Raw genomic sequence first — 17506 nt, forward strand, 5'->3', positions numbered from 1 at the left:
TGTGGTGGGATGTGCCTAACCAATCTTTTTGAGGAGGTTACCAGGAAAAGACAGTGGATGTTGTCTACATGGACTTTAGCAAGGCTGTTGACAAGGTCCTGCCTGGGTCAAGCAGATTCAGTCACTCAGCATTCAGGTTGAGGCAGTAAACTGGATTAGACTTTGGCTTTGTGGGCGAAGCCAGAGACTGCTGGTAGATGGTTGCCTCTCTGACTGAAGGTCTGTGACTATTGGAGTGCCCCTGGGATTGGTGCTGGGTTCATTGTTGATTGTCATCTATATCAATGATCTGGCTGATGATGTGGTTAACTGGATCAGCAAATTTGTGGATGACACCAAAATGGGGGGTGTAGTGGACAGTGAGGAAAGCTACCAGCAGGAACTGGACCAGATGGGAAAATGACAGATGGAATTTCAAGAAGACCAGTGCAAGGTGTTGCACTTCACTAGGACCATCCAGAGTAGGTCTTACACAGCGAACAGTAGGGCACTGAGGAATGCGTTAGAACAAGGGATCTGGGAATAGAGGTCCAGAATTCATTGAAAGTGGTGTCAGGTAGATAGGTTCATAAAGAAAGCTTTTGGCACAATGGCTTTCATAAAACAATGTATTGAGTATAGGAGATGGGATGTTATGTTGCAGTTGTATAAGACATTGGTGAGGCCTAATTTGGAGCATCGTGTGCAGTTTTAGACACCTACCTACAGGAAAGATGTAAATAAGGTTGAAAGAGTACAGAGAAAATTTACAAGGATGTTGCTAGGACTGAATGACCTGAGTTATAAGGAAAGATTGAATAGGCTGGAACGTAGAAGATTGAGAAGAGATTTGATCGAGATATACAAGCAGGCCTGAGGTTGTTTAACACTAGAACTAGAGGACATGGGTTAAGGGTGAAAGGTGAAATGTTTACAAGGTACCTGAGGGAGAACCTCTTTACTCAGAGGGTGGTGAGAGTGTGGAACAAGCTGCCAGCAGAACTGATTTCAATATTTAAGCTAAATTTGGATAGGCACATGGATCGTTCGTTAGGTACATTCACAGAAACTTGATGCTCCTAACTCTCTCCATGGAGAAGCGGTCAGCCTGCAGATTTCTAAAGTGGTCAGCCTGCAACTTCACCTCCCACAATCATCCCTTTGGTCTTGTCCACGCTCAGACTCAAAGTTGTGGTGCTCGCACCATTGTACCAGCCGCTCTGCCTCCTCTCTGTACGACATTTTGTTGTCATTGTTGATGAGGCCAGCCACTGTTGTGTCATCTGTGAGCTTGGCGATTCAGTTTGAACTGGATCTAGCGTCAGTCATGCATCAGCAGTGGGCTGAGCACACAGCCCTGTGGGGGTTCTGGTGCTGAGCAAGGTGAAGCAAGAGACATTACCGCCAGCATGGACCGACTGTGGTCTTCCCGTCAAGATGTTCAAGGTCCCATTACAGCGGGAGGTGTTGAGACCCAATGAGGACAGTTTACCCACCAGCTGCTAAGGTATGAATGTATTGAACACTGAGCTGAAGTCGATAAACCGCATCCTGGCATATGAGGCGCTGTTTTCCAGGTGGGACAGGACAGAGTGGAGAGCAGGGGCTACGGCATCATCAGTGGAATGATTTGAGTGATATGCAAACTGGAAAGGACCCAATGCATCAGGAAGATGGGATTTAATGTGATCCATAACCAGCCACTCAAAGCACTTCATTATTGTTGAGGTTAGTGCCACTGGATGGTAGTCATTAAGGCATGTTAGTGTCGACCTCTTGGGCACCGGAATGACGGTGGCCACCTTGAAGCCTAATGGGACGCTTCAGATGCCTGTTCAAACCTCGATTAACTGGGCAGCACAATCCCTCAGCAGTTGACCAGGTATGTTATCAGACCCTGTAGTTTAACAAATTAACTTACTAACCAATATGTCTTTGGTCTGTGGGAGGAAACCAGAGCAACCAGAGGAAACTCATGCACTCACAGAAAGAATTTACAAATTTTCTTTCAGACGATGCCAGAATTGAACTCTGAATTCTGATGCCCTGAGCTGTAATATGGCCACACTGACCACTACACTACCGTGGCCGCTCCTCAGGCTAAAGAAATTCCTCCTCTAGTTCTAAAGAGTTTAAATGGAGACCTTTCATGGACACATTAGTTCAAAAGGCCTGTACAATTTGTGAGGTATAGAGAACCATCAGACAACACCTGCCTCCATTCCTTCTGTTCTACACAAGTGGCCAAGTGATTTGATTGACTTTGACCCTGGAATGATTGTTGGTGCCAGAAAAGGTGGTTTGAGTATCTGAGAAACTGTTGATATCCTGGAATTTTCACACACAACAGTCTCTAGAGTTTATAGAGAATGGTGTGACAAACCAAAAAAAAAGATCCAGTAAGTGGTAGTTCTGTGCTGAGTTGGAGGCTAGCCCCTCTCGTCAGTCCCTTTGCAATCTTTCCCCTCTCACCTCAACCTAAACCCGTCAGTTATTTTGTTCCATTTTGCTGGGAAAACCTTTCATGACTAAATTGCTTCTAGAAATGAAAGGGTTAACACATGAGGAGCACTTGATGGCTCTGGGCCTGTACTCACCGGAATTTGGAAGAATGAGGGTATAAATTAACTGTGACCGTGACAATTTTCTCTAATAATTTCCCTACCTCTAAATTTAGAGTCACTTGTGTATTTACAGAGGCTATCCTTTGATATTTGAATTGGAACTGGTTTACTATTGTCCCATGTGCTGAGACACAGTGAAAAGTTTATCCTGTACTGCTCATACAGATCAGATCATTACATGGTGCATTACAGTAGAACAAAGTAAAACAACAACAGGGTGCAGAATAAAGTGTAACAGCTACAGAGAAAGTGCAGCACAAGATTATAACAAGGTAGATTGTGAGGTCGAGACTCCGTGGCAGAGGGGGAAGAAGCTGTTCTTAAAATGTTGAACCTCTGTTCTAAATCTATTTGTCCAAATCTCGAGGCAATGTCCCCTGTTCTAATCTCACTCACCAGTGGGGAACAACTTTCCTGCCTCTATTTTATCTGCTGCTTCCAAATTTTAAATGTTTTTATTATCACCTGTAGTAACTGAAGGAATGGGTCCTAAATACTCAAAGGCCGAGAGGGTCATAGGGGTCTCCCTCCCATCCATTGGAACATTTTACTTTACTTTATTGTCGCCAAACAATTGATACTAGAGCGTACAATCATCACAGCGATATTTGATTCTGCGCTTCACGCTCTCTGGAATACAAATCGGTAGTAAATATTAAAAATTTAAATTATAAATCATAGATAGAAAATAGAAAAGGGAAAGTAAGGTAGTGCAAAAAAACCGAGAGGCAGGTCCGGATATTTGGAGGGTACAGCCCAGATCCGGGGGATTTATCAGGAGCGCTGCAAATGCAGGGCCCTTAGTATTTTCAAAGATTCCACCCATCCATCCAGCATCCTCTTGGACTTTCTGACATCAGGTAGGAGACTCCGATGCATAAAGAGAAGAACGGTCTGGATGGGAAGCAGCTTTTTTCATAAGGCTATTAGGCTTCTGAACTCCCTGCCGCATCACATTCGAGTATCATTGGTTTATTTGTTCTGCACTGTACAATATTTAATTTATGAACTTTACTTTTTTAGATGTATGCATAATTCATCTGTAGATTTAATTCTTCCTTTCCCAAGTTACAGTGTGTTATATGTACTGCTGTGCTCTACACACTAGTTCAGAGAACTGTTTCACTTGATGGTACAGTATATGTGTATATAGTTAAATGACAATAAACTTGACTTGACTTCAGGGATTCAGGCTTTTGAGAGAGAGAGAAAGTGGCAGAGAAGAAGAGAGTGGGAGAGAAGGAAGGAGGGGCTGAGAGGGAGAGGTGGAGTGTGAGGGTGAGGGAAGGGTGGTAGAGAGAGAGGGTGGGAGAGGGTGGGGGAAGGGTGGGAGAGAGAGAGGGAGGGAGAAAGAGAGAGGGATGGAAGATAGAGAGTGAGGGAAGGAGGAGAGGGAGGGAGAGAGAGGGTAGAGAGAGAGGGATGGAGAGAGAGAGGGTGGGAGAGGAGAGAGAGGGTGGGAGAGGAGAGAGAGGGAGGGAGAGAGAAAGGGAAGGAGACAGAGAAGGAGGGTGAGAGAGGGAGGGAGAGAGGGAGGGAGAGAGGGAGGGAGAGAAGGAGGGAGAGAGGGAGGAAGAGAGGGAGAGAAAGGGGATCAATATCAAATGCATATTTAGAGTTACAAGCACATCACAGGGCAATTATAACCATTACAGTCTGCACTCAGAACTAATTCTGGTCTTAAAGATTAAAGATTAGTTTTATTTGTCACAGGCACATCAAATCATACAGTGAAATGTGTCGTTTGCATCAACATCCAACACAGTCTGAGAATGTGCTGGCAGCAATCCACAAGTGTCACTGTGCTTCTGGCACCAACATAGCACGCCCCACACTTACTAACCTACTAACCCGTACATCTGTGGGAGGAAACTGGAGCACCCAGAGGAAACCCACGCAGTGACGGGGAGAACATACAGGCTCCTTACAGGTTGTGGCAGGAATTGATCACTGCAGCTGTAAGGAACAGTTCTAACTGCTATGCTATCGTGCCGTCCTTGACTCAGGAATTACTGAGAGGAGAGAGAGAGAGAGAGAAAGATAATGAGATCAATATTAAATGCAAAATGCTGGAGGAACTCAGCAGGTCAGGCAGCATTTATGGAGAGGAACATTCAGATGACATTGCATCAAGATCTCCTTTCTATGGCTGCTGCCTGACCTGCTGCGTCTATCCAGCATTTTGTGTGTCTTCCTCTGGATATCCAGCACCTGCAAAATCTCCTGTATCAATATTAAACACACAGGGTTATGGTTAAAAACGCAATATGGTGTCATTGCAGTCTGGGCACAGAACTAAATCTGGCCTTAGGTACTCGGCCTACTGGTGAATGTGCATGGTGAACGTGCATTGAATGTTTTCTGTGTCTAACTAGTCCGAAAAGGAACAAATTTGCACATCCTTGCACAAATTATAAAGATATACTGGGCCAGTAGCAGTGTCAAGGTCCAAAAAGGCCAGGAGAGGCAGCCAGCTCTGGGAGGAGGAAGACATTGATAGATCGGGATGTGTCTCTGGGAACGTGTGCAAGATAAACTGGAGCAGAGGTCAGTTGGGGAACATTTTGGGAAGAGTGACTATGGTTGTCATAAGCTTTAGATTAACTGTGGAGAAGAACACGGAGCAGTGCAGAGTAAAAATGCTCTGTTGGAGGACAGCCAGTTTTGATTGGCAGATCTGGTGGATTGGATTCAGTGTATCGGCAGGTGAAGCCAGAACTAAACTGGAAAGGAAAGGGGTTGATGAATCATCTTTTTAGAATGCAATAAAGATTAGTTTCATTTGTCACATGTACTTCGAAACATCGGAACATGCAGTGAAATGCGTCGTTTTGGGGGCAGCCTGCAAGTGTCGCCATGACTATAGCAAGCCAACAACTCATTAACCCTGATGAATGGATTTCAAAGTCGAAGTAAGTTTATTATCAAAATATGTATATGCCCATAAGACCATACACCATCAGATATAGGAGCAGAATTAAGCCATTTGGCCCATTAAGCCTGCTCCACCATTCAATCATAGCTATGCACTCACTTTCAAAAAGTCTTCATTTCATGTTCTTGATATTTATTGTTTTTTTCTCTCTTTTGTATTTGTGCATTTTATTATCTTTTACACATTGGTTGTTTGTCTGTCTCATTCTGTGCGTACTTTTATTGATTCCATTGTGTTTCTTTGTTCTACTGTGAATGAATCTCAGGGTAGCATGTGATAACTTGTACAGTAGGAACCTTGATAATAAATATACTTCGAACTTTAAACTTTGATGGAATGGCAGAGCAGACTAGATGGACCAAATGGCCTAATTCTGCTCCTATGTCTTATGGTCTTACCAGACCAATCCCTATGATCAGGCAATAACAATCAGACATTATGACCTACAGAAATGATGTGAAATGTATTGTTTTCCTTCTTAAATGGCACATAGGAATTTGAATCTGCTCACCCTTTCCACTTTCTGACCTCACAGTATGCTCTCCCAAATTCTCCTTCCTGAAATTCAAAATCCATTCACTGTTTTTACGGATGTACAGTGCGAGGTTCTTGTTACAAGAGTGCTGAGAAGATTTATGACGATGTTTCCAGGATTTCCCGGTGGCCAACTACTTTAATTCCAATCACCATTCCCATTTTGACATGTCGGTCCGTGGCCTCCTCTACTGCCACGATGAGGCTACTCTCAGGTTGGATGAGCAATACCTCATACTCCACCACGGTAGTCTCCAACCTGATGGCATGAGCATCGATTTCTCTAACTTCTGGTAATTCTCCCCTCTCTCCATTTTCCCTTCTTCCATATCCCACTCTGGCTCCCCTCTTATCTCTTCTCTTCTCCTCAACAGCGTATTAACTCCTCTGGCGCCCCTTTCTTTGATGGTCCACTCTCCTCTCCTATCAGATTCATTCTTCTTCAGCCCTGTAACTTTTCCACCTATCATCTCCCAGCTTCTCACTTCATCGCTCCTCCCCCACCCACCTAGCTTCAACTATTGCCTTCTGTCTCATATGTCTTCTCCTCGCCCACCTTCCAACTCCTGCTTCTTTCCTTTCCAGTCCTAATGAAGGGTCTCAGCCTGAAACATCAACTGCTTATTGATTTCCATAGATGCTGCCTGACCTGCTGAGTTCCTCACAAACAAGAGGAAATCTGCAAATGCTGGAAATCCAAGCTGCTGAGTTCCTCCGCCATTTTGTGTGTGTTGTTGTGGATGGTGCCAAGATATTTCCTTTCCTTTTAGAGATTGAGCAACGTTAACAGGTCCTTCGGGCTGAACAAACCTGCACTACCTACAAACTTGTATGTCTTTGCACTGTGGGAGGAAACTGGAAGACAATAATAGAAAGCAGAATAGAGTGTTACACATAGAGAAAGTGCAGTGCAGGCCAACAATAAAGTCCAAGGCCTTAACAAGAAAGGTGAGGTCAAGTCCATCTTATCTTTCCAGGGGACCATTCAATAGTTTGATAACTGTGAAACAGAAGCTCTCTATGAGCCTGGTGATAGTCTGTATCTTCTGGCTGATGAGGGGGAGAGGAGAGAAAGTCCAGAGTACAGGGGGTCTTTGATAATGTTTGCTCCTTTACCAAGAAAGTGAGAAGTACAGACAGAGTCTAAGGTTTCTGTGATGTGCTGAGCTGTGTCCACAACTCCCTGCAGTTTCTTGGTGGGCATGGGCAGGCCAGATGCCGTACCAAGCCGTGATGCATCTGGATGGGATGCTTTCTATAGTGCATCAGTAAACATCGATGAAAGTTGAAAGGGACATGCCAAATTGCTTTAGCCTCCTGAGAAAGTAGAGCTGCTAGTAAGTTTTGGAGGGGAGGGTAGGTGGAGAAAAGAAAGAGGGGGAGAGGGGAAGAGGGGGAGAGAAGGGGGAGAGGGGAAGAAGGGGAGAGAAGGGAAGACAGGGGGAGAGAAAGAGTGGCAGAGGGGGGAGGGGGCAGGGGAGGGAGAGGGGGAGAGAGAGAGATATTCAGAGAGACAGTCTCCGTTCAATAGTCTGATAACTGTGGAAGAGAAGTTGTCATTCAGCCTGGTGGTACGTGCTTTCAATGCTGTCATCAGGCAGGGGATGTAGGAGTTTGAAGACCCACACCTGAAGTTTCAACAACAGCTTCCCCACTGACATCAGGTTTTTTTTCTCTCTCTCTCTCCCTCCCTCCCCCCACCCACCTTCCCTCTCTGTCATACGCATTCAAATCTGAGATTGATGGATAGCCAGTGGAATGTGGGGGATAGGACGAGAATGTGGGGGATGGAACAGGAATGTGGGGGATAGGACAGGAGTGTGGGGGATAGAACGGGAGTGTGGGGGATAAAACGGGAATGTGGGGGATGGAACGGGAATGTTGGGGATAGGACGGGAATGTGGGGGATAGGACGAGAATGTGGGGGATAGGACGGGAATGTGGGGAATGTGGGGAATGTGGGGGATAGGACAGGAGTGTGGGGGATGGAACGGGAGTGTTGGGGATAGGATGGGAGTGTGGGGGATAGACGGGAGTGTGGAGGATAGGACGGGAGTGTGGGGGATAGAACGGGAGTGTTGGGGATAGGACGGGAGTGTGGGGGATAGAACGGGAGTGTTGGGGATAGGATGGGAGTGTGGGGGATAGGATGGGAGTGTGGGGGATAGAATGGGAGTGTTGGGGATAGGATGGGAGTGTGGGAGATAGAACAGGAATGTTGGGGATAGGACCAGAATGTGAGGGATAGGACGAGAATGTGGGGGATAGGACAGGAGTGTGGGGGATGGAACGGGAGTGTGGGGGATAGACAGGAGTGTGGGGGATAGGACAGGAGTGTGGGGATAGAATGGGAGTGTTGGGGATAGAACGGGAGTGTGGGGGATAGAACGGGAGTGTTGAGGATAGGACGGGAATGTGGGGGATAGGATGGGAGTGTGGGGGATAGAACGGGAGTGTTGGGGATAGGATTGGAGTGTGAGGGATAGAACAGGAATGTTGGGGATAGGATGGGAGTGTGAGGGATAGAACAGGAATGTTGGGGATAGGATGGGAGTGTGGGCAGTGGATTGAGAATCAGCCAGGGTCTTACTGAATGGCAGAACAGGCTGAAGTGGTTATGTAGCCAACTCCTGCTCCCAATTCAGATGTTCTTGTAAACAGGGAAAATTACTCAGTGCGTAAGAGCCGAGAAGAAATTCCCAGACGCAGATAACGAGGCAACGAAAGGAAAAAAAGTAATATAAATAAAGGAAATCAGAAGGCCAGCCAGCAATCATGGACTCAGTAGATATTTATACACATTGTATTTTGAAGCCAACTTCCCACTCCCAGGAGAGTGGAAAACACTAGCAGGGTCTAAAAAAAACTTGGAAACAAAGACTTGCATTCATATGGAGACTTTTACGACCTTGGGACGTCCCACAGTGTACTTTGCAACCTCTCGTTTGGTTCTGGATGTGAAGCCACCGTTGTGGGATCCAGCACACGTCAAGACCAATGGGGTCAGACGTCAGTCGGGTCTGCTGTCTGCCTTGGAGCAGACCAGGAAGTCAGTTGGTCCACTTACACTCACAATAACTTTATTACGTACCTCCTGCACCCAATAAAGTGGCTACTGAGTGTACGTTCATGGTCTCCTTGCTGCTGTAGCCCATCCACTTCAATGTTCAACGTGTTGTGCATTCAGAGATGCTTTTCTGCACACCACTGTCATAATGTGTGGTCGTTTGAGTTACTGTCACCTTCCTGTCAGCTTAAACCAGTCTGGCCATTCTCCACTGACCTCTCTCATTAACAAGGCATTTTTGCCCACAGAACTTCTGCACACTGGATGTTTGTTTGTTTCTCGCACCATTCTCTGTAAACTCTAAAGACTTTTGTGAATGAAAATCCCAGGAGATCAGCATTTTCAGAGATATTCAAACCATCCTGTCTAACACCAACAATCATTCCGTGGACAAAGTCACTTAGATCACATTCCTTTCCCATTCTGACATTTGGTCTGAACAAAAACTGAACCTCTTGACCATGTCCGCATGCTTTAACGCATTGAGTTGCTGCCACATGATTGGCTGATTAGATGTTTGTATTAATGAGCAGGAGTACAGGTGTGCCTAGTAAAGTGGCCACTGAGTGTATGTTGGTGATAATAAACCTAATTCTGATTCAGAAGTAGAGACAAAGACTGCAGAACATTAGCAGCACACTGACCTTGCCATTGGAGTCCTTGGGTTGCAGCCCCAGCGCTTGGACCACGTAGACTCTGACCAGGCACTCCTGGAGTCCGCTGGTTGGTAGCTGGTGGAACTGGCGGGGTGGTGACGGAAGTGAGGGATCATCCGGTAGAGCGTAGATCTTGAAACTTCCCTGGTGGGGTTGCGGGGTGCGGGAGGGTGAAATCAAAAACAAGCAGTTAGGAAGGCAGCTATTAGCCCCCTCCATGAGGGCACTGGGTTGTTCTGCTGGGTCAAAGTAACACACACAATACAGTGAAGGAACTTGGCAAGGTGGGCAGCATCTATGGAGGGGAATAAACAGTCGCCATTTCAGGCTGTGGCCCTTCATCAGGACTGGACAGTAAGGGCAAAGAAGCCAGAATAAGGAGCTGGAGGAGTAACAAGCAGGCAGATGATAGGTGAGACCAGCTGAGGGGGAAGATGGGTGGGTGGGGGTGGAGGTGGGGGAATGAAATCAGAAGCAGGAAGGTGATAGGTGGAAAAGTTAAGGGCTGAAGAAGGAGGAATCTGATAGGAAAGTGGAGCTGACTAAATCCAAGTTAAGTTTATTGTCATCTGCACAAGTACACGTGCGCACAAGTGGAAAGGAAATCTTACTTGCAGCAGCAACACAGGTAAGATGCATTCACAAGAAAAACATAAATTAAACATTATTATTTGGCCCTTTCTTGGTCTGGGTAGACCATCGAAATTGCGTCCTAGCTTTCTACATGATATGCAAGACAGGACAGTACGATATGGAGAGTAAGCCGTTGGCCGTACAGCAGGCTGCTGCCTCCATCCAAAGGAACAGCAGTTCAGTACCAGCAGCATCACAGGAGTTGCCAGTCAACCTTGAACTCAATGTAGGGCTGCCTTAGGGACTGCAGCTCCGGATTTTTTCCTCAGGGTTTACTCCAGAAGCCTTCCCCGTGAGTGGGTATAGCCAGAAGTCAACAGAAGTTTAAGATCAGGGTTTTCCTTCTCCTTGATGAGCTGCCAGACATGGTTACTGAGCTTAATCTGCCCGATGTGACTGATTTTAAGGCAGACATTTGCCCCTTCTGTCAGTCGAAATAGCTTTACAAGGCTTAGTAGTTAAACCACACATGAAGGCCAGGCGCAAGGAAATCTGCAGATGCTGGAAATTCAAGCAACACACACAAAAATTGCTGGTGAACGCAGCAGGACAGGCAGCATCTCTCGGAAGAGGTACAGTCAATGCTTCGGGCTAAGACCCTTCGTCAGGACTAACTCTTTCAGTTAGTCCTGACAAAGGGTCCTGGCCCGAAACATTGACTGTACCTCTTCCTATAGATGAAGGTCAGGACCTGGACTTGGTTGTCAGAGGCTATTTGACACGCAGGTCATTGACAGCATTTAATAGGTAGTGGGAGTGTGTCCCCATTATACCCCTCTCTCCCTGCTATGATAATCTTAAGGAACCATATTATACATTTTCTTTTACAAAAATTAACACAATTTGAACAGAAAGACATCCATTATAGGTCAAACTGGCCAGGGTGTTCATCGTAAACACAAAATAATCTGCTTCCCACCCTCCCCCACCTTCTTTATAGGGCCTCTGTCCCTTCCCTCTACAGTCCTGATGAAGGGTTCTGGCCCGAAACATCGACTCATCGTTTCCACGGATGCTGCCCGACCTGCTGAGTTCCTCCAGCATGTTGTCAGGGTGTTCATCGTGTTGCAGTACTGAGGCAATGATTAGGGTTGTACTGCTTGGTTCAACAACCGAATGATTGCAGGGAAATAGCTATTCTTGAAGCTGGTGGTGGGGATTTCAGGCTTTCGGACCTCTGCCCTCCCAAAACTCATTGTGAACTAGCCAATAAGTCTATTCACTATCCTGTAACAACCCTCACCCATCCAGGAACAAACAGCCCCCTCCTCACCCAAACTCTCCCATTCTCCCACTAACAAACCCCACCCTATTGGTAACTCTTGCCATCCGTAGCTACCCTTACCTTCCCAATAACTCTACCCAGCCTCCCTACCCACCAGTATTAACAATCACATATCCTGTAAATAACATCTACTTGCCAAATGACTATCCCCTTCCCCACTCTCCCAGTAACTCTGCCCACCATGCTGGTAACACATACCACACCATAACTACATCCACCTTTCAAATCCCCACCCCTGAAAACTACCCCCACCCTCCCCAACAACCCTTAAACAACCAACAACTCCCCCACTTCCATTCAGTCATTTGGTTCTACCCTAATCACCAGAGTTTAGCAACGCCGTGGACTCCTTAACCACTGTGTACTAAAATTGAATTTGTTTACTTTGTTCTAATTGTGCCTTTCTTGTAAATATTGTATCTAATTTATGTTTTCTTATGAACGCTGATTATTTGACACTCTGTGCCTGTGATGCTGCTGCAGGTAAGTTTTTCATTGCACCTGTGCACACATGGACTTGTGCAGATCATAATAAACTCCACTTTGACCTCTGCCCCTTGTCCGCTTGGTAACACCCCTCAACCCCCAGCTCACTTTGACCTCTGCCCCTTGTCCACTTGGTAACACCCCTCAACCCCCAGCTCACTTTGACCTTTGCCCCTTGTCCGCTTGGTAACACCCCTCATCCCCCAGCTCACTTTGACCTCTGCCCCTTGTCCGCTTGGTAACACCCCTCATCCCCCAGCTCACTTTGACCTCTGCCCCTTGTCCGCTTGGTAACACCCCTCATCCCCCAGCTCACTTTGACCTCTGCCCCTTGTCCACTTGGTAACACCCCTCATCCCCCAGCTCACTTTGACCTCTGCCCCTTGTCCGCTTGGTAACACCCCTCATCCCCCAGCTCACTTTGACCTCTGCCCCTTGTCCGCTTGGTAACACCCCTCATCCCCCAGCTCACTTTGACCTCTGCCCCTTGTCCGCTTGGTAACACCCCTCATCCCCCAGCTCACTTTGATCTCTGCCCCTTGTCCGCTTGGTAACACCCCTCATCCCCCAGCTCACTTTGACCTCTACCCCTTGTCCGCTTGGTAACACCCCTCATCCCCCAGCTCACTTTGACCTCTGCCCCTTGTCCGCTTGGTAACACCCCTCATCCCCCAGCTCACTTTGATCTCTGCCCCTTGTCCGCTTGGTAACACTCCTCATCCCCCAGCTCACTTTGACCTCTGCCCCTTGTCCCACCATTAATCCCCAAAGTTACACCCCAGGTGAGGGATTTGATTGCAGGAACAACCTACTCATTCCTCCAATGCCCACACAGTGAGGGTTAAATAGTCGGGATGTAGAGGGTGTTTCCTGTCGTGGGGACGTCTAGGACCAGAGGGCACAGGCTCAGAATGGAGGGATGTCCAATTTGAATGGAGATGATGAGGAATTTCTTTAGCCAGAGAGTGGTGAATCTGTGGTAATCATTGCCAAGCATGAATCTGAAGGCCAAGTCACTGGGTATATTTAAAATAGAAGCTGACAGATTCTTGATTAGTATCCAGTGCTGCTGCTCCCAGGTCTTATGGACTCACAATGATCCTAATTTTTTCTAAATATCCTTGGCTTTCTCCCACCTCAGGAAGCCAGTACGTATGGAAGCCTGACTAATTCTCGACTTACCTTGAACTCTCCAACCACTGACGGGTCTTCATCTTCACCCTCAGTCTTCCCACGATACAGCGGGAAGGTGCGACAGAAGTCCGTTAACCCTTCGAAGTCCTTGACTTTCTCCAGCTCCGTGTCATAAACCTGTGCCACAAGGGGATGGGAAGAGAGGAAAGCTAAACACATCATGGAAACCAGCCTCACCTCCTTTAACTCTGTCCACACCTCTCGCTGCCTAGGTAAAGCACCCAGTATAATCACAAATCCCAAACACCCAGGACAGTCTCTCTTCCGTTCTCTTCCATCAGGCATTAGATACAAAAGCCTGAAAGCATATACCCCCAGTCTCAAGGACAGCTTCCATCCCACTGTTTTCAGACTCTTAAACGGAACTCTCGTATGGATTCTTGACCTCACAATCTACCCTGTCATGGCCCGTGCACCTTGCTGCACTCAATCTGTAACACTTTACTCTGCATTCTGTAAACAACAGGAATTCTGTAGATGCTGGAAATTCAAGCAACACACATAAGAGTTGCTGGTGAACGCAGCAGGCCAGGTAGCATCTCTAGGAAGAGGTGCAGTCGACGTGTCAGGACGAAGGGTCTCAGCCTGAAACGTTGACTGCACCTCTTCCTAGAGATGCTGCCTGACCTGCTGCGTTCACCAGCAAGTTTTATGTGTGTTGCTCTGCATTCTGTTATTGTTTTATCTTGTTCTACCTCAATGCACCATATAATGCTCTGATCTTAAGAACAGTGTGTAAGCAAACCAATTTACCAAATCAGATCAGGAAGAGGCTACCTGTTTCCTTTAACCTACCCACCACTCAATCTGATCACAGCTGATCCATGCTGAAATTCATCTCTTTGCCTGAGCCATTTCCTCATGGCCATAAAACGTAGGAGCAGAATTAGCCCATCTGGCCCATTGAGTCTGTGCCACCATTTCATCATGGCTGATTATTATCCCTCTCAACCCCATTCTCCTGTCTTCTCCCCGTAACCTTTGATGCCCAGACTAAACAAGAACCTATCAAGCTCTACCTTAAATATACTCAATAATCTGGCCTCCACAGCCATCTGTGGCAATGAATTCCACAGATTCACCACTCTCAGGCAAAAGAAGTTCCTTCTCATCTCTGTTCTAAATTCTATTCTGAGACTCTGCCCTCTCATCCTCGACTCACCCACACAGGAAACGTCCTCTACACATCCACTCTGTCTTGGCCTTTCAATATTTAATAGGCTTTAATGAGATCCCACCTCATTCTTCCAAACTCCAATGAACACAGGCCCAGAGCCATCAAATGCTCCTCTAACGTTAGATGAGAAGGAATTTATTTTGCCTGAAGGTGGTGAATCTATGGAATTCATTGCCACATGTGGCTGTGGAGGCCAGATTATTGAGTATATTTAAAGTAGAGCTTGATAGGTTCTCAGTTAGTTTGGGCATCAAAGGTTATGGGGAGGAGAAATCATTCTCATGAACCCCCTCTGGACCCTCTCCAATGCCAGTACATCTTTTCGTAGATAGGGGGCTCAAAACTGCTCACAATCCACCAAGTTCAATCTGACCAATGCCTTATAAAACTTTGGCATGACATCCTTGCTCTTATGTTCCAGTTCAATCTTGACCTTCAATCCCTCGATCTTTCAAATATTTATCTACCTCCATCGTAAATGTATCTAATGATCAGTCAATTCACCACCCTCAGGGGCAGGGAACTCGATGGAGTCATCACCTGCTTTGCCATTACCACAAGCAGGTCAGATTCAATTTTGATTAAGGCAAGACTCCAGTCACTCCAGGATAGAGGTCTACAGACTAACTGCTGGAGAATTGATTAATACAGATAAAAGAAAAAGATTAAAGATTAGTTTTATTGGTCACATGTATATTGAAACATGCAGTGAAATGACCGGCGCAGAGCGTGAACGTGCAGGGGGCAGCTCACAAGTGTCGCCATGCTTCTGCATCAGCGTGGCATACCCACACTTACTAAACCTAACCCATTCATCTTTGGGATGTGGGAGGACACTGAGGCACCCTGAACCCACCCGGTCACAGAGAGAACATGCAAACTCCTTATAGAAAGCGGTGGGAATTTAATCTGGATCGCTGGCACTGTGAGGGTTTGCACTAGCAGCTACATTACACCTATTGGTCAGAATGGAGTTGGGTGGCGGAATTGAGCCGGATCACTGATAAAGTATTGCACTAAACACTATGCTACGAGCCACCCACTGGTCAGTATGAAGGTAGTGAACATAGCACAGTACTGCCATTCAGCCCATATTGCTGTGCCAACTTCTAACGTACTCCAGGATCAATCCAACTCTTGCCCCCTACATAGCTCATAACCCTCCACTTTTCTTACATCCTCATATCAAAGAGTCTCTGAAATGTCCCGAATGAGTTATCCTCAAATCAAGGATCAACTTTATTTGCCTTCTACATTAACATGTAATAGTCATAGAAAAGTACAGCACAGAAACGGGCCCTTTAGCCCATCTAGACCATGCCAAACCATTCAAGTCACCTAGTCCCATTCAACCTCAACACATCAACATCCCACCCATCCATGTACCTATTCTAGCAGGGATGTGATGCTGAGGATTTATAAGGCTCTGGTGAGGCCTCACCTTGAGTACTGTGAACAGATTTAGGCCTCTCATCTAAGAAAAGATGTGCTGGCACTGGAGAGAGTCCAGAAGCGGCTCACAAGGATGATTCTGGGAATGAAAGGGTTATCAAATGAGGAATGATTGATGGCTCTGGGCCTGTACTCACTAGAATTTAGAAAGATGAGGGAGGATCTCATTGAAATCTTTCGAATGTTGAACGGCCTAGACATGATAGATGTGGAAAGGATGTTTCCCATGGTGCGGGAGTCTAGGACAAGAGGGAACAGCCTCAAGATAGAGGGGCATCCATTTAAAACAGAGATGCAGAGAAATTTCTTTAGCCAGAGGGTGGTAATGGAGGATTAATGGCACCTAACGGTGACTCCTTTGTTTGCACCTTTGGAAACAGTTCTATTTCCATCTTTAATATCTCTATTTTCCCTTTCAGGGTTCTTTTGAAGACTCTGACCTGGAGTTACATGCTGACTACGATTCTTTGCAGGAATGGGACCCGCTCTAGGGATTTTACAACTGGCCGTTATTCAGCATGCCAGAGACTTGACCTAAGAGGTTCACTCGCCTTCAGAGGACCAAGGTCTTTGGGCACAGATCTCAGAAAAAACGACGCAACAGACTTTTAACATCATAAACCAATGAGTTGTTTGTTATGTCTCCCCTCTCGCTGTGAAATAAGTACACTTTTTTCTCAGAGAGAGAGACAGACAGACAGACAGACTGTGGTATGTTGAATACCAGATGAACTAGTCATCTTTGGTGTACTGCAAGTCTGTGTGTTTGCTGTTGCCTTGCTCACGCTTGAGTGCTCAGTGGTGGGTGCCGATGTTTTTTTTTGGCCAGTGGGGAGAGGGGGGCTGTTGTTTGCTGCTGCTTACGCGCGGGAGGGAGGGGAGCTGGGGGGAGTACTTGGGGTTCTATCATTTAACTGTCATTCATTCTTTGGGGCACTCCTCTGTTTTTGTGGATGTTTGCAAAGAAAATGCATTTCAGGATGTATATTGTATACATTTCTCTGACATTAAATGTACCTTTGAAACCTTTGGTAAGTTTGTGGAATTTGTTACCACAGGCAGCTGTGGAGGCCAGGTCATTGGTTATATTTAAAGCAGAGATAGATAGGTTCTTGATTGGCCACGGCATCAAAGGTTTCAGGGGAAAGGCTGGGAAATGGGGTTGAGGAACGGTAAAAAAGGATCACCCATGATGTAATGGTGGAGCAGACTCAATGGGCCAAATGGCCTAATTCTGCTCCCATGTTTTATGGTCTTGTATTCAAACTTCGCTTAAACATTGACATCGAGCTCACTTGCACCAATTTGTGCTGGCAGCTCTTTCCACACTCTCATGACCCTCTGAGTGAAGATTTTTCCCCTCATGTTCCCTTTAAACTTTTCACCTTTCACCCTTAACTCATGACCTCTGGTTGTAGTTCCACCAAACCTCAGTGGAAAATGACTGCTTGCATTTACCCTATCTATACCCCTCATAATTTTGT

General features: G+C 46.3%; 1 protein-coding gene across 7 annotated transcripts in view; it reads right to left on the reverse strand.

Moving 5' to 3' along the window:
- dysf (dysferlin, limb girdle muscular dystrophy 2B (autosomal recessive)) overlaps positions 1–17506 on the reverse strand; it is a 394877-nt gene that overhangs the window by 76442 nt on the left and 300929 nt on the right. For all 7 annotated transcript variants that reach the window (XM_063047166.1, XM_063047171.1, XM_063047168.1 and 4 more), the window contains 2 exons: positions 13382–13510; positions 9784–9939 (listed from right to left, as the gene is read on the reverse strand). In XM_063047166.1, the coding sequence (XP_062903236.1) occupies positions 9784–9939; positions 13382–13510 (285 nt within the window). The remainder of the gene's footprint in view (positions 1–9783; positions 9940–13381; positions 13511–17506) is intronic.

Source organism: Mobula hypostoma, chromosome 4 (assembly GCF_963921235.1).
Source record: "Mobula hypostoma chromosome 4, sMobHyp1.1, whole genome shotgun sequence".
Lineage (NCBI taxonomy): Eukaryota > Metazoa > Chordata > Chondrichthyes > Myliobatiformes > Myliobatidae > Mobula > Mobula hypostoma.